The following is an 18,039-nucleotide window of genomic DNA, read 5'->3' as shown; positions in this document are numbered from 1 at the left end:
ACATAAAAAGGGTCTGCCGAATGAAAATGGAACAAAAAGGAGGGCGTGGCAGACAAGGCAAACAAGCCCATTTCTTGGAAGTGGAGCAGGAACTGGAGAGACTGTTGAAGGAGGAGATCATCCAACCAGTGAAATTCTCAGAGTGGGCCGCACCCATCGTACCCATACTAAAGCCAGACTCCAGCGCCAGAATTTGTGGTGACTACAAGCTGACTGTTAACAAGGTGTCGCCTGTAGAACAATACCCCATTCCACGAATGGAGGACATGATAGCGGGGCTGGCGGGAGGAGAAAAATACACTAAGTTAGATATGAGTCACGCATATCAACAGGTTGTGCTTGATGCTGAATCTAGAAAGTATGTCACAGTGAACACACACAGGGGTTTGTTTACATACACCAGGTTGCCATTTGGTGTGAGTTCAAGTCCTGCCATTTTTCAGCGCACCATGGAGAGTGTGTTGCAAGGCCTGACTAATGTCGCAGTGTATCTGGATGACATCATCTTGACAGGAAAGAATGACAAAGAACATCTTCAAACACTGGATGGAGTGCTGCAGCGCTTGGAGGAGGCGGGCCTGCGCTTGAAAAGGAGCAAATGTCAATTCATGGAGAAGGAAGTGACATTTTTAGGACATCGGGTGGATAAGACCGGTTTACATCCAGTGCCAGCGAAAGTGAAAGCAGTGCAGGAGGCGCCATCCCCAAAATCAGTGACCGAGCTGAAAGCTTATTTGGGGTTGTTGAACTTCTATAATAAGTTCTTGCCAAGTTTGTCCACACTGTTGGCCCCACTGCACAAGCTTCTGAGAAAGGGGGAACCATGGTGTTGGGGACCAGCACAGGAGAAGGTTTTCTGCAAATCAAAAGAGCTGTTGCAGTCAAGCACTGTATTGGTACATTATGATGAGCAAAAAGATTTAATTCTTTCGTGCGATGCCTCCCCTTATGGAGTAGGAGCAGTATTAGCTCACCGCATGCCAGGTGGTCAGGAAAAACCCATTGGATTTGCATCACGTACCCTGAATGCAGCAGAAAAGAACTACTCACAGCTGGATAAAGAAGGATTGGCTGTGATATTTGGTGTACGGTATTTCCATAAGTACCTGTACGGCAGAAAGTTCATGATTATCACGGATCATAAGCCATTGATAAGTTTGTTCCATGAGTTGAAGGCCGTCCCTCAGATGGCGTCACAGAGGATCATGCGATGGGCGGTGTTATTAAGAGCCTATGAGTATGTCATTAAATACAGAGAAGGCAAAAATAACAGTAATGCTGATGGTCTGAGTCGTCTCCCTCTTCCAAGGAAACTCGCTAAAGAGGTGGCAGCTGAGGACCAAGTGTTAATTGTTTTCTGTGCAGATATGTAATATTGTTTTATGCGCGCACTCACTTTTCGCGCGCACGCGCTTCTCTTTTTGAAACATGCCATGACGGTGAGAGGTGCAGAAAGGAGGAGAAAAAAAAGACCTTTGTGTTAATTGTTTTCTGTGCAGAAGTATACATGTTGACTACATCCTGGTGTCGTTTCGTCATTGAAGCACAACTACAGTATATATATACACTCACCTAAAGGATTATTAGGAACACCTGTTCAATTTCTCATTAATGCAATTATCTAATCAACCAATCACATGGCAGTTGCTTCAATGCATTTAGGGGTGTGGTCCTGATCAAGGCAATCTCCTGAACTCCAAACTGAATGTCAGAATGGGAAAGAAAGGTGATTTAAGCAATTTTGAGCGTGGCATGGTTGTTGGTGCCAGACGGGCCGGTCTGAGTATTTCACAATCTGCTCAGTTACTGGGATTTTCACGCACAACCATTTCTAGGGTTTACAAAGAATGTTGTGCAAAGGGAAAAACATCCAGTATGCGGCAGTCCTGTGGGCGAAAATGCCTTGTTGATGCTAGAGGTCAGAGGAGAATGGGACAACTGATTCAAGCTGATAGAAGAGCAACTTTGACTGAAATAACCACTCGTTACAACCGAGGTATGCAGCAAAGCATTTGTGAAGCCACAACACGCACAACCTTGAGGCAGATGGGCTACAACAACAGAAGACCCCACCGGGTACTACTCATCTCCACTACAAATAGGAAAAAGAGGCTACAATTTGCACAAGCTCACCAAAATTGGACAGTTGAAGACTGGAAAAATGTTGCTTGGTCTGATGAGTCTTGATTTCTGTTGAGACATTTAAATGGTAGAGTCAGAATTTGGCGTAAACAGAATGAGAACATGGATCCATCATGCCTTGTTACCACTGTGCAGGCTGGTGGTGGTGGTGTAATGGTGTGGGGGATGTTTTCTTGGCACACTTTAGGCCGAATTGGGCATCGTTTAAATGCCACGGCCTACCTGAGCATTGTTTCTGACCATGTCCATCCCTTTATGACCACCATGTACCCATCCTCTGATGGCTACTTCCAGCAGGATAATGCACCATGCCATAAAGCTCGAATCATTTCAAATTGGTTTCTTGAACATGACAATGAGTTCACTGTACTACAATGGCCCCCACAGTCACCAGATCTCAACCCAATAGAGCATCTTTGGGATGTGGTGGAACGGGAGTTTCGTGCCCTGGATGTGCATCTCACAAATCTCCATCAACTGCAAGATGCTATCCTATCAATATGGGCCTACATTTCTAAAGAATGCTTTCAGCACCTTGTTGAATCAATGCCACGTAGAATTAAGGCAGTTCTGAAGGCGAAAGGGGGTCAAACACCGTATTAGTATGGTGTTCCTAATAATCCTTTAGGTGAGTGTATATATAAACAAAAACTACACAACGCAGAACGAAGCACGCTACAAAGTGGTGCCGTGACTCGGATGAACTGGTTAGCTGACTGCAGACCGCCGAGGGAGTGCTGGCTGTGCTTCGCAGAGATAACGCTGATTTGCAGATCATCTGGAGAACTGGTTTGGGTCTTCCTTAGACACACGAACCTACGTCTCATTCCTGATTGTTATTAGGAATTTTGGATTGTATGTATCTGTTGCGATTATTTTTTTCTTTTTTTTTCCTCTTATCTTAAGCACTTGTATTGACAGCTTTCTTTTAATTATCATTGTTATTTGGTTGCTGTTTATAAAGATGCATGCAGGTAATGGTAAGGACGAATTTATTGGGGCTGCTGGTTTTGGCAGGGGGACTTTTATTTCAACACCCAAAGTTGAATCTGCTAAAGTGGATGCTACGTTTGCTAGCCCTACATTAGATGGTACCGGGCAGGGTAGGCCTGTTAATATGTTTAGAGGGGCCATTCCCAAGCTATCCTCATCCAGTATCGATAAAATTCAGGAATGTACTTTAGCTACATGTAGTGTTTCACCTGTCGGTCTTACTGAACTCGTACAGCAGATTGGTTCCGTGATTGGTGCATCTATCTGTGCAAGCCTACTGGATGGATCAGTTGCAAACGTAGCATCCCGAGCATTCCCTGAACAGACTACTCCTGTATCAGGCTTAGATCCATTGGGCACTACTATCATTGATGCGTCTAAACTAAATTTGGTGTTAAAGTCAGAGGTTAATGTGACACCTTATTTTCAGGGGGACAGCGCTGACAAGTGCTCCATTATTGAATGGGAGGAATTAATGAGAGCTTACCTACAGTAGCTTGTAGTGGAAAATTACCACCAAGCATGATGTCTGATGGTGAAGTTAGGCTGCAAAATAAGGTTGCTATGATAGAAGAAACAGATGCAAGAGACTGGGGAGGGGTTTTAGACCTTACCCATGTTAAGCTAGACAAGAGATGAATTTTTATTCTATATATGGTAAATATAAGATGCTTGTGCTAGACGAAAAGCTTGTCCTGAGCATAGAATGTGCAAAAGCAGACATGGGTCTTCCGGTTGTGGTTGCAGAGAAAGGTCATTTGTCTGTCAGTATAAAATGAAAGCAACTGCGTCTGCTATTTGGAGAACTTCTCAGAACTGTCTGTGGAGAGTCTCCCCGAGCTCGCATAGAAAGATATCTCAATAAATGAAACCAAGCTAAACCATTGGACTCATCTGTTACTTCCTACCTCCAAATTTCCATAACAAGCTAAAAGAGAGCTTTCCAGCTCTGAGATGATTGAGGAAGTTGTAAATAGACTTATGGGTCGTGCCAGAGAAATTACAAAAGTGTGGATGCGTAATAATCCAAAAATAGCAGATGTCACAGCCGTTTTTGCCATTTTGAGACATCATTTTGCAGATTCGGTTAGTTCAGGTTTACCTCTTGCAGATTTTTATGCAACTAAACCACGTCCTTACGAGAGTTCGCTAGATTACTGGCTTAGATTAAATCAGGCTGCAGAAATAACTGAGCAAACTCTCAAAAGTGAAGGAAGGTCTATGGGAGATCAGAGTATGGAATTAGCGGTCATGTTCATTCAGAATTGTCCGGACAGAGAACTCGCTCTGGTGTTCAAAAGTAAACCTGTTCGCTCTTGGACGGCCAGTGAGATGCAGGAGTGTTTGGATGAATTTTTGAGAGAGTGTAAAGCGAAAGGGAGTCGACTGAAACAACATACAGTGGCTGTTGCAGTGGAACTGGACCCTTCTGCGAGTACAGATGTACAGTCTGATGTGGTAGTATCTGGTAGTGATTGTAAGCAAAAGCAACCAGGGGATTCTACACTTGATAGGGTTTTGGACCTCTTGGAGAAAACTCTCATGAATCACTCTCAGTCGGTGCGTGATGCACCCCCTAGATTTTCACCTAAGCACTCCAACAAATGCCGAGTTTGTGATAGCTCTGAGCACACGACCAACATTCACTGCAGAATGCACAAGCTCTGTTTTAAGTGTTTCTCTCCTGAACATGTTAGTAGCAATTGTAATTCCATGCTGCACAGAGTAAAACCTGACTATGCGCAGAAAGAACAGTTTCAGGGAAACTGAAGTGCCTCAAGTTGAAGGAGGGCAATGCGGGGCAAGTTAATTTACCCTCCCCTGACGATATTGAGTCTGTCTATTCACACTGTTGCAATATAGCTCCAGTGGGTAAGATAGTAATGTTTCAGAACTCCTTAAAAGCGGGTCAAAGTGAAAGTCTGTTTTACACGCCTGTACTGGTGCAGAATAAAGTTGAGTTGCAGGGTATGTTAGACAGTGGGTCAATGGCTACTACTCTGTGTGCAGATGTGATTCCCCAGTTGAAAGGGGCATGAGTGTTCTGTGATGACCATTTGACCCCATCGGAAGTGGTATTAGTAGGATGTGGAGGTAAACAGACTAGTCCGGTGGGTGAATGTACTCTGAAAATCGAGCTGTTCGGATTTAATTTTGAGGTTCCTGTCCTAGTGGTGGAGGGTCAGGTAGATCAATTCGTTATTGGTACTAATGTTTTAAAACCGTTGATCAGACAGTTTAAAACCAATGAAAGCTATTGGAGTGTTTTGAACAAACCTGATGGGATGTGTCAGGAAGAACATAGCCACTTTCTGCGGATATTATCCAATTTAGAGAGATGGAGAGGGGAAACCATCCCAGACAAAGTGGGTACAGTTAAGCTGAAGAGGGCGGTCACACTTAAACCTTTGAGTGAACATCTGGTTTGGGCCCGATTACCACCAGGAATCCAACTCTCTGCAGGTAGTACGGTTGTTGTTGAGCCTGGTAAAGCTCGTTGTGTGTTTCGTAACGTACTGGTAGGCAGAGTTGTTTCACCTCTTTGGGGAGACGGATGGCTCCCAGTAAAACTTATAAACCCCACCCCCTCGGAAATCACACTCCGTCGAAATGCTAAAATAGCTGATGTCTACCCGTGTATCGCATTGGAAGATTTTGATGTGCTTAAGGAGCAAGAAATTTCCCAAAATGTTGGAAAGCTGCTTTCTCACAGGCCAGATAATAGTCTGTCAGCAGCAAGCGCCGCAAGTGGGTTTGGAACTTCCAGGGAGAGCAGGTTGATGAGTTTGGGTTTGCAGAATATAGATGTTGCTAACTGTCAGGTGAGTCCTTTCTGGAAAGATAAGCTTGTTGATTTAATTGAGCAATATGATAGTGTGTTTTCCAGACATAGCTTGGACTGTGGAGAGGCAAGTGGATTTTGTCATAGAATACGCCTTACTGATGACAAACCTTTTCGACTTCCCTATCGTCGAATTTCCCCGGCTCATTATCAGAAATTGAAGGAGACGCTAGATGATATGGAGGAGAAGGAGATAATACGCAAGTCGAGCAGCGAGTATGCATCACCCCTAGTGTTGGTGTGGAAAAAGAACGGCGATTTACGCATCTGTACTGATTTTAGATGGTTGAATGCTCGCACAGTAAAGGATGCTCATCCGCTGCCGCACCAGGCAGATGTCCTTGCTGCACTTGGGGGCAATGCCTATTTTAGCACTATGGATCTGACTTCGGGGTATTATAACATCCCCTTACATGAGGAGGACAAATAGTATACAGCTTTTTCGTCCCCCTTGGGTTTTCATGAGTATAGTCGTCTACCACAGGGACTGTGTAACAGTCCAGCAACCTTTATGAGGATGATGTTAACGGTGTTTGGTGATCAGAATTTCATGAGTCTTCTCTGTTATTTGGATGATTTGTTAGTCTTTGGTAAGACAGCGGAGGAAAGCTTGCAGAGGCTTGAGATGGTGTTTCAGCATCTCAAGCAGCATAACTTAAAACTTTCTCCATCTAAATGTCAGTTTTTAGGGCACATCATCAGTGTGGAGGGTGTGGCTACTGATCCGGCAAAAGTAGAGGCCATTTTGAATGTACACGAACAAGATTTGATGGAGTCAGATGGAGTCACCCCTTCAGCGACGAAAATAAGGTCTTTTCTAGGCATGGTAGTATATTACCAACATTTTATTGAGCATTGTTCCACTATAGCAAGACCGCTATTCCAGTTGACCACTGGTCAGAAGAGGCCGCGCAGGGGTAAGGGTGTGAAGAGAACTGTGGTAGCTCGTGAACTCACTCCATCGGATTGGATTGTTGAATGTAGAGAGGCTCTAGGGCACCTGAAGGAGGCGCTGGCTAATCAAGTTCTATTAGCTCATCCAGATTTTACAAAACACTTTTTGCTCTCTGTTGATGCTTCTACTAGTGGTTTGGGAGCTGTGCTCTCTCAACTGCAGGATGGTTGTACTACCGCTAGGCCTATTGCATTTGCCAGCAAGTCTCTTAATCATGCTCAGTCCAAGTATCCAGCACATAGACTAGAATTTCTGGCTATGAAGTGGGCTATTCATGATAAGTTCAGTCATTGGTTGCGGGGTCACCGGTTCACTGTGTGGACCGACAACAATCCACTAAAGTACATCCTCACAAAGCCGAAGTTGGATGCATGTGAACAGCGGTGGGTGGCAAAGTTGGCATCGTTTGATTTTGACATTCAGTACATTCGCGGACCAAAGAATGTAGTGGCTGATGCTTTAAGCAGGGAACCCTTTGTCACACCTAAAGTCATCAACAAGCTGACTCGGGTCCCATATGACAAGTTGTTACATGAGGCAAAGGCTGTGGATGTAGATATTGTGCAGGACATGTTCCGGTTGACGTGTGAGTCACCAGTGGGACAGGAAGAGGATTCATCTTTGGAAGGTGGTCAGAGTGCAATTAAGATGGATCAGGCTAGTTCTCTGGGGAAGATGCCACGGGAAGATGTGCAAGCCGTGTTAAAGTCGCATTGTCAGTGGGAGGAGGGCGCTTTAACGAGAGCAGTTTCGCACGTACAACATCTGCACAACCTTGTAGCTGCGGGCTGTAATCCGCTTCCTGTCTTCTCCCATGAGGAGTTACTGGAAAAGCAGAGTCAGGATTGTGTCATTACTAGAGTCCATTACTTTGTTAGTCGAAAAAGACGTCCGTCTAGACGGGAAAGAGCTCATGAGTCTATGGAAGTTTTAAGAAGTTTGAGGCAGTGGGATAGGTTTGATGTGAAACTGGGCATACTGTATCGAGTTTCTAAACATCCACAGACTAAGAAAAAAAAATTTCAATATGTAGTCCCGCTATCACTGAAAAATTCTGTCTTGAAGGGAGTACACGATGAGGCTGGACACCAGGGGCAACAGCGCACGCTGTGGCTGTGCAGGCAGAGGTTTTATTGGAGTTCTATGGAGAAGGATGTACGTGAGTATGTCACACACTGCAAGCGATGCATTTTGGGTATGGCTCCAGAACCCGACGCTAGGGCACCGCTTGTTTCTGTTGTGACCACCGCACCTTTAGAGTTAGTGTGTATAGATTTTTGGTCGGCAGAGGATGGACACAATAATTCCGTTGATGTTCTGGTAGTCACCGATCATTTCACCAAATTAGCTTGTGCATTCCCCTGTCCGAATCAGTCCGCAAAAACAGTTGCGCGTGTACTGTGGAATAATTTCTTTTGTATATATGGGTTTCCAAATCGCATACACTCTGATCAAGGTGCAAACTTTGAGAGTTCATTGATTGCAGAATTGCTACAGCTGGCTGGGGTTAGCAAGTCGCACACCACACCGTACCACCCGATGGGAAATGGGCAAGCAGAACGGTTTAATCGCACCCTGGGTAATATGATTTGTGCACTTGAGCCAAAGTCCAAGGTGAAGTGGCCACAATTGATTAACACACTGACATTTGTCTATAATTGCACAGCTCATGAGACAACTGGTTATGCACCCTTTTTTTTGATGTTCGGTCGCAAACCAAGATTACCTATTGATGTCATGTTTGGAAGTGTACTTTTAGATGATGTGACAGTGGATGTGGATAAATATGTCCAGTCTCTTGGGAGAGATCTGAAGGAAGCTCTGTCACTGGCGCAAGAGCATGCTACGAAGCAGCGAACCAAGCAGGCCGATAAGTATAATCAGGGGTGTAAAGGTCATTCCTTGGAGTTAGGAGACAGGGTTCTTCTGGCAAATAAGGGAGAAAGGGGTAAGAGAAAGCTGGCTGATCGGTGGGAGAGTACTGTATATGTGGTACTAAGCAAAAATGACTCCTTGAATACTTACCGGATTCGCAATCCCAGCACGGATAGATCTAGAATTGTACATCGGAATCTGTTGATGCCTGTTAACTTTTTACCTATACCGTCTTGGGGAGATTGTGAGACTTCTGAGGACTTTTATGATTTTAGTTCAATTCATGACATTTCCTCTGAGGCTGATGTGTGTGAAAGTGTTGACAGAACTGTGAGGTGGGTCTCTGACCTAGATGGATCTGCTGACGTATCGCATGATCAGGGCGAGATATCATTGCAGAAAAACAGTGGTGCAGATTTGTTAGAGGAGGAACAAGATGATGCTGATTGCAACTTTCAGATACTTGTCAGCCTTTCTGTAACATTAGTGTTGGGCACCCTGATGCTGTTAGCGATAGCTGTGTGGCTGTTACTGTTGTGCCATCAAAAGGTTCTCAGTTATCTGAGAAGCTGTCTCCTGAAGTTGTTGTGCCCACGTGTTCATCTGTATCCGCAGGAGGTGGATTGACTACGAGGTTAGGCAGAATTGTTAGACCTGTGAATAGACTGATTCAAGTAATGTCTTCGCGGGGTCTTAAGACCTCGCTCAACGTACATTAGTTTTTTTTAAGTATTCAGTTGAATTTATGGGACGCAACACATTTGTCATTTTAGTTAACTGGATACTTTGTTGTGTGAAGTTTGGTTTGATGATTGCACTTAGTATACGGTGTGCAGTGAATATGTGGTCTTGGGCATAACTGTGTACTGGGCACGGTTACCTGTAGTCAAATTAAGGACTAGCTACCCTTGGTTTGTCTTAATCCTTCATGGGATAGCATCATAGCTGGGGAATCTTTATTGGTTTCAATTGAAAGGCTACATTTCTGTGATTGACCAAACTGCAGTTTTTTTTTTTAGGAGTGTCTTGTTTTGGAATTTTATAATCTAGTGTAATCCAGTGGGGGAGGATGTACCAGAGTGTTTTGGATACACTAGATTTGTTTTTAAGACTGTTTAAAATATAATTTTGGGACTTTTATTTTATTATTATTTTCTATGATTTATTACGGGACTCCTGATGGATCACGTCACACTTGGCATGTAGAGCGGATTATCGGGGAGTACAGGTGGGGGGGTGTGTGTGAATTTTGATTGTATATTTATTTGTTTGTTTTTTTTCCATAAGAACATGTTTTGTTGTTATTTTGGTAAAGTAGAAGATGTCTGTGTTCTTTTTGTCACTTAATGTTTAATGTGAGTAGTAATTATTTTTGAGGTTTTTCTAAAAATCTCTCCCCCGTCTGTTATGGAATAATCCGCGCCCTTGGTTTAGTGGAGTGGAATTCCTGTTTCGCTCTCTTTTTGAAACATGCCATGACGGTGAGAGGTATGTGTAATCTGCGCGTGATATAAGTTAATTAACTGTGTATGTGTGACATTTATTATGGTTGACCGGGTGTTTGAGTTTTCCCTAATATGAGATATCTTGTTACATAGGTGCAGAAAGGAGGAGAAAAAAAAGACCTTTGTGTTAATTGTTTTCTGTGCAGGTATGTAATATTGTTTTATGCGCGCACTCACTTTTCGCGCGCGCGCGCTTCTCTTTTTGAAACATGCCATGATGGTGAGAGGTGCAGAAAGGAGGAGAAAAAAAAGACCTTTGTGTTAATTGTTTTCTGTGCAGAAGTATACGTGTTGACTACATCCTGGTGTCGTTTCGTCATTGAAGCACAACTATATATATATATATAAACAAAAACTACACAACGCAGAACGAAACACGCTAAAGTGGCAATGTTGCCATTGCTCATATTTCTTTATGATATAAGGCTTCGGTTTAAGGTGACATTTGTTAGGCATGCAGATTATTTGTCCCTCTTTTAAATTGGAGCGATTTGACTGCAGCGGGAGGAATTTTTAGTGGAGCGAGGAGCGGTGTTGAGCTGAGCGGCTTACTGCGAATTAGAGCGAAGGAGCGGGCGGAGCCAACAGCCTCGTGAACAAGGAGCGGAAATTCTCACCGCTCCACTCGTAAATAAATGTCCGTATAGCACAGAAAAGCTGGCGCACCGCCAAATGTTGCGCCTGTCATCTGAAGCCCCAGTGATTATTGCGCATGCGCGATTTAATCGCGATTTGATATCGCCCAGCCCTAATTGAAATGCTTCTCTTTGCCTCCCCCATCTTACTCTCCATCAAACACAAAGACACATATGCAGGTGAGAGCAAGCTTGGGAGTCACAGCACAGGGTCAGCTCATTTCTGAATCGCCACTCAAAGCCCTTTCAATTGAGTCCCCATCTGAATGCATTCAAGGTTCTGACACTTATGTTACAGGCCGCAATGCATGATGATCTAAGTCGACCGATATAGGGTACAGCTACATTTTGGTAGTGCACTCCATAGTGGACGATTTGTAGCTGAGAATTTGAACAGCACTCCAAAATGGCTGACTCACAATACAGTGGATAAGTGGATATTTTGAACACAGCCTAAGACCCGGACACAAAGCGGGGTTGTTTGGTTTTGGCTTTGGGGTTATGGACGACTCATGTACCAGAGTGTATATTTGCAGAGTATCCCAGCTGCTTATCACCAATAAACATTTCTGTTGTTTAATCAACCTTTGTCGGCATTACAGTATTGTATGACTGGCTTCCATACCATGTAACATTGTACAAACATGTAGAATGTATTGACATGTTCCTGTATGCTGGAATCATAATAAGGGTTCTTCCTCTACCCCATCCAGAAGATGGTGGCGTGGTAGGCCACAGTGGCCACAACAGGTCCTAAATGTGGTGCAATATTTGTACAATTGGAATATATATCACATCATTTTACATTTTTATGTTTTACATAACAACTTGTAAATATGTCTGCAACTAACAGAATTTATTCAATTAAATTGAAAATCAATGCCAAACACCCACATATCAACACACTGGAGCAACTGCACTGCTTTGGCATTCTTCAGTCCTACACCGCAAGACCTTGATATCGCCTGGGAAAGGCGACCAGCCAGAAGCTCATCAAAGGCAGTGCGCTAGGAAGGAGAAGCACAGCAAGCAAGCCAGTATCCATGCTAGGCTCAAGGCCCAGACACACCAGCTGCAGGTTGTGTACGTCACTGATGTGGAACATTTTGATTTTCATTTCGGCGCCCATGTTAACATCCAAACTGCCTGAGTGAGATTTGCGTCTCAGGCACAGTTCATGCCTAAAAATGGTGCATATCAAGGTCTGAGATATATTACATGAGTGCAGCAGACATGGGCAAGGGTAAAGACCTGAGTGACTTTGACAAGGGTCAAATCATTACAGCCAGATACCTGGGTCAGAGCATCTCCCATACAGCAAGGCTTGTGTGGTGCTCATAGTCAGCCGTGGTGAGTAACCTACCGACAGCACATGGCACTGGTCCATGGCATGGGTGGATCCTAGCAAGGGCAAGATGGGCAATTGCCCAGGCCAGCATCTTTTGAGGGGGCTCCAGTGCCACGAATGGTATCACCCCCCTCCCCCAACAAGCTTCACCCACACTTCCCACCCCCCACCCCGATGTACACCGTTATCATTAATATATGCACCAAGGAAGACAGCAGGCCAGCCTGGGCCCTAGCTGACCACAGGGGTGGCTCACGGGTGAGAATGACTCACGATGTCGCTCCTTTGGTTGCTGAAGTCCTCATGCGGCATGCAAACAGGACAATCATGCTGTGTGCAGTTGTCCCAGTGCGAGATGAGCTTGCAGGAAGAAGTGCAGTGCTTCACTGCAGGGGCACAAAGAGCGGTTCAAACTGTTAGGTGAAAGAAACTGACCTGGCACTGGAGCAAAGGTAAACATGTGAGCCAGGGTAGTGCACCATTCAGAACTGAATTGATAATGGCCCTGAAACTCTAATTCAATTTGTGAATTTGAACTCAATTTGAATTGTGGTTGAAAATAGGGTGCAGAATTGCAATTCAAAATTGTATTTAAGATGGTGGAATTAAAGTGCAATTGAACTAAATCAAATTCATATACATAGTGTAGGTGCAGCTTTTAACAGTACAGCTTAATATTTCAATATTTATTACACATAAATATGTTAACATAAACAGCATACTGTATCATTGTTATAAATATACCATGTTATTCAGAATAAAAGAGTGAAGTGTCACCTAGGGTTGCAACAATTAGAAATTTTGGTGATACAATTATAGTCTGAGAAATAATCATGGTTTCACAATTATCATGGTTATTTTACGTGACTTGACTTCACAACTGTATTAACATATATAAATCACACAAACACATTCTATAAAGGTTTTGAACTTCAGAAGCTATTTATTATTTATTGCTGCTTTTCAGAGATACTGCATAGTTAGAAAAATTAATTTGTAAAATAAAAGTAATCTCTGTAACCAACTGTAAGACTGAAAAAATCTGTAAGCTGCACAGAAAAAGGTTATTGCTGCCTTTTGAATACACCACAGTCAAAAAAAAATCAAGTAATCTCTGGGCAAACAGATGATATTTAAAGCTGTATTTTAACACACTCATGGAACAGAAAATTTAAATTCAAGTAAACTTGCTCTGTAAATACATCCCGCTCCTTTGATGAACCACACATTTTTTATATTTTCAGTTTGTATGTCTTTTTAGCAAGAGAAATTAACTCAGACCAACCTGATGACTTGAACATAAATTGCACTGTTTAACTTAAAAATGCAGTTAAAAATTCTGCATAGTTAGAAAAATAAAATGTATAAATAAAATTACATTTTTCTGTACACATCTATAGGTAGCACAGCTCATTTGTTGCTGCTAAAATACTTAACTTAAATGCAGTGACAATAAAAGAAAAACAAGAAAATAATGTAAAACCTTTCTACATAAGAGCTTTAACAGTTCACAACATCAGTTCAGGTTGAAGTGCAAAAAAGTAAGCATGTTCACATTTTCTGAGCTCAGCCTTGAATGATGAGGTGAGAGAATATTGCCACTACTGCTCTCTCAGAGGGGACACTAGTAGCTGGAATGCACAAGTACTTTTTTGCTACTGCTGACAGCACTGGGAGCTCCTCTGCATGTGCACTCCACCAAACCAGTGGGTCACTGTCTGTACACTAACTGCAGGGAAGGACAAGTAAAGTTTCACCTTATTAAAATGAGACGCTACATTTCGTGAAACTTTTTTTCTTTCATAACCACTGCGCTATTGACTACCGAGGACAAGGACCTATGCAAACAGGCTGCGTTTGAAATTTATTTTTATGAGACTGCCAGAGAAGGAAGCATAACGCTTGTTATAGACAAATAGGAAGCGAACCTCAATCAGTAGCCTACAACACTATACGGCTAAATTAACCCTCATTCACCGGATGGTTCTATTACTTTGAAATCACTTTAGTCACTAACGTAATTTGACTCGGTTGTTTTGTATTAGCATATCTTCAATTGCACGTATATGTCCGCATGATGATCTCGGAGATGCTGCAACAAGTTGGAGGTGTTGGATCCTTTGGCCGCAACTTTTTTTTCTGCAAGCTCTGCAAATTGGTGACCCATCGTCCTGGATATCTCCTTTAGCATCTTTTGGGTATCCAAAATACTCCCACACAGGAGACTTCAAGCGCTTCCTAGGTGGATATAGAGTAGTCCCATTTTTGGTTGTCTCTCGTTCTCCTTCTGTTATGATCAGTGTTGCCAACTATTTTCAATGGAAAGTAGCTAAAGTCTGCTCGAAAAGTTGCCAAATGTCGCTAGATGACGTCATGCGTATATTTGCATATTGATGACGTAATTAAGTCGTATTTGCATTCTGCGTATTTTCCATAATCCTTCCTCACGTGTACAATATAAAACTATCAATTACGTTACATATTTTCTGTCAGACAGCATTTATATACATGGCCCATTATGCGTATATATATATGTATATATATATATATATATTGCATGCCAGACGAGTTCAGAAACTGGAATGAACTTAAGCTCTGTAACAGTGAGTAATATAAGTGCATCAGAAGAAAAAATAAATAAATAAGAAAAAATAAGAAGAAACGGTCAAATTAAATAGTTTTATTTCAAGCAAAGGAGAAGCAGGTAAGTGATTGGTCCGTGGCAACACCGTTTGCACATGCGCAGCTCATTCACATCTATGTCAGCTGCCGTGCGGTCACGGGAATATGCTGCTCCTTTCAGCCGGAGCTAGCGCTCACTGATCAGAGCAGACACAGGGAGATGAGTAACTGTACCGGGAAAGCAAGACCTCGCGCTTACAGGACAGTACTGGCGACATTTGGAAAGTTGCTAAGGTTTGTCCAAAAGTCGCTAGATTTGTCGCTAGGCGCTTTTTTGAAAAATAGTCGTCAAGGGGGTCTGAAAAGTCGCTAAATCTAGCGACAAAGTCGCTAAGTTGGCAACACTGGTTATGATCTGCTAGGGGTATTTCGTGTGTGCTTCGCTTTGTATAGTTTTCGTCCATGCGGGTCGTGTTATTTTATGTCTTTGGTTCTGGTGGATTTTTTTTTTTTGGCGGTGTTGGAGAAGTCTTAACGGTGGGTTAACCGCAATGTTTCACACCGTGGTTAATAGTCAAACTGGTTAATCCCTGCAACCCTAGTGTCACCTAGAGAATAAGTTGCGTGTCTCTGCCCAAAACTCAGCGCTGGCTACAATGACTGCAGTGCCCAATCAAAGAAATGTTCCAAACTTTTTTTTTTTTTCACTGAAAGTCAAACTACTCCCTCACCTGTCAGCAAAGCTTCACATAATGTCACTGTATACCTGAGTCACCCATGTTTAGCAGAGGGATGCCAACCCATTGGCCGACTGGAAAACAAACTAAGCGAGAGCAACATACCTGCAAATACCTTGTAATACCAGATTTTTCTCTACCTATTGAGGGAACCTTCAGTGTGGCAGGAAATAAAAATCAGGTCAGAATGTTGCAATCTAAATCATAAAACCTTTAAATATTTTCTGCTGATCAAATGTAGCCAAGTGTACTAGAATAAAGCACAATTTCATCTTCCATGTTTTGCTTTTTGCTGTAGCACTATGGTTGAACTGAAAGACAAAACTTATTTTTCTAAACATACGAAAATAGGAGCACCAAAATGAAATAATGAACTCTGCAGTTATTGAATTAGCAGAAGATTGGTGACATTTATGCACTACAGTATGTGCCTCAGCACTCAGCAACCCCACTCTGTTACATTACATGATCTGCCACTTTGGGGCTGAGATTCTGTTGTTCCTAAATGCTTCCACTTTGCAATAATACCATTTACAATTAACCATGAAATATCTGACTTTGAAATACTATATTGACTTATTGCAAAGAAGGCATCCTATGACAGTGCCATGCTTGAATTCACTGAGGCCTTCAGGCATTCTTGAAGCATTCTTTCACAATGTTTGTAAACCTGACTGCATGGTTAGATGCTTGATTGACTGTGGCAATGGGTCTAAATGAAACACCCAAACTCAATGATCAAGATGTGTGTCTCAATACTTTTGTCCATATAGTGTATTCCATCTAGAAAGTAAATTAATTATATAATTATTTATGTTTTACTAAGTTAAATGATATTCCGTATTTGCACTGAATTGTTTTGAAGTGAAATTAATTAAATTCTTCTTCCTGTCATTCCAATTCAAATCCTAGTTCATGAATGGAATGGGGCACAAATCATAAACTTTTTGCACAACCATGGCATGAGAGAAAGGTAAATCAATCCTCCTCCAACCTGAATCCATCCACACCAGTGAAAACGAAGTGCGGTCCTGCACTCACCCTGGCAGGACATGCCGGCCTGGCAGCTGTCCATGTGCTTTAGGACCTTTCTCATGGTGCGGCACTGGGGCCTGGAGCATGACCACTCCTCCCTGTTGGTCTGCTTGTGTTGCTGGCACATGCGGGCATGCAGCAGGAGCAACAGCTGCTCCCGGATCAGCTTGTGTTTCCCCAGGTCGGCTAGGGGGCCCGGAATGGTGGTTGGGGGAATTGGCTGCTGGAGCTGCATGGAGCCATGGGAAAGGGGGACAGAACGATGATTTCATTAGCAGGGTCACTGTTCTTTACAGTCACCAAAATAGCATTCATGCTCTCAATGCCATGGATTTTTGTCCTGGGCCAGCAAATCCCTGTGTGAAATGAAACACTCCTTTATTTGCCATTTGCTTAAGTATATTGGAATTATGCTATTTACCTACTCCATCTTGCTCTCCATGAGACACAAAGACACATATACAGGTAAAAGCAAGCTTGGGAGTCACAGCACAGGGTCAGCCAGTGTGCCACACCCAGGAGCTGGGGGTCAAGGACCTTGCTCAAGGACCCACAGACATGTGTCTATTCTGCTAAGGCCACTACAGGAGTGAATCAGCAACCTTCTAATCACAGACACAGAGGCTTAGCTTGCTGAGCCACTCACTGCCCCCTGTGTTTCTTCATCATAATAAGACTGGTTTCTCTGTGGCTGGAAAAGCTTGATATCTGAAGAACGAGTCAAAGCCCTTTCCTTCGAGTCCCCATTTGTACTTGGTCTGCCATTTATTGGAAACACCTACAATAGTCAACTTCCATGCACATGTGCAGTTAACATGCGTCTACATATGTGATTTTTGCCAGACATAAAAATCCAGGCTACTATCCATTGCAAACCCCAAATGACGAAATATATGTCACTCAACGTTGCGCGGACTGAAAGCGTACATGGAACACTGAAATATGAATTGGCCTTAAGATTGCTTTTGACCTCCTGGAAGGAGGCAGGCCACTGCAGTGCTCTTCCGAGACGTGGCTACATCGTCAGCTCTGTGATCCAGCTGGACATGCTGGCTATCTTCCGTGCCGATAGGAACGCTTCTTTGTCAAGTAAGAATCATAGAGGTGGCCAGTGTGTTTACGTCAACAACAGCTGGTATACTAATGCGCCGATCATCTCTGTGTACTGCTTTGGCAGTCAGATGCAGACCATTCTGTATCCGCATTGCATTCACAACAGTCATCATTGCTGTTTACATCCCTCTAGCACTAGTGCTAATGCTAATGCTGGCGGAGCCCTGGGTGAACTCTATGGGATTATCAGTGAGCTTCAGACTCACCCTAACGGCTACTTCATTGTCGCTGGGACCT

At 43.2% G+C, this 18,039-nt stretch overlaps 1 protein-coding gene across 8 annotated transcripts in view; it reads right to left on the bottom strand.

Moving 5' to 3' along the window:
• Nucleotides 1-18,039, bottom strand: part of LOC111841526 (uncharacterized) — a 120,728-nt gene that overhangs the window by 9,219 nt on the left and 93,470 nt on the right. For all 8 annotated transcript variants that reach the window (XR_011993960.1, XR_011993962.1, XR_011993961.1 and 5 more), the window contains 2 exons: nt 16,696-16,918; nt 12,569-12,681 (listed from right to left, as the gene is read on the bottom strand). Coding sequence is in view for 1 of the 8 variants with exons in the window: in XM_072718483.1 (XP_072574584.1) it covers nt 12,569-12,681; nt 16,696-16,918 (336 nt within the window). In the remaining 7 variants the exon portion in view is untranslated. The remainder of the gene's footprint in view (nt 1-12,568; nt 12,682-16,695; nt 16,919-18,039) is intronic.

The sequence above is a fragment of the Paramormyrops kingsleyae genome, chromosome 12, assembly GCF_048594095.1.
Source record: "Paramormyrops kingsleyae isolate MSU_618 chromosome 12, PKINGS_0.4, whole genome shotgun sequence".
Lineage (NCBI taxonomy): Eukaryota > Metazoa > Chordata > Actinopteri > Osteoglossiformes > Mormyridae > Paramormyrops > Paramormyrops kingsleyae.
The sequence above is the reverse complement of the archived record's forward strand: the minus strand, read 5'-3'. Positions and strand labels throughout refer to the sequence as shown.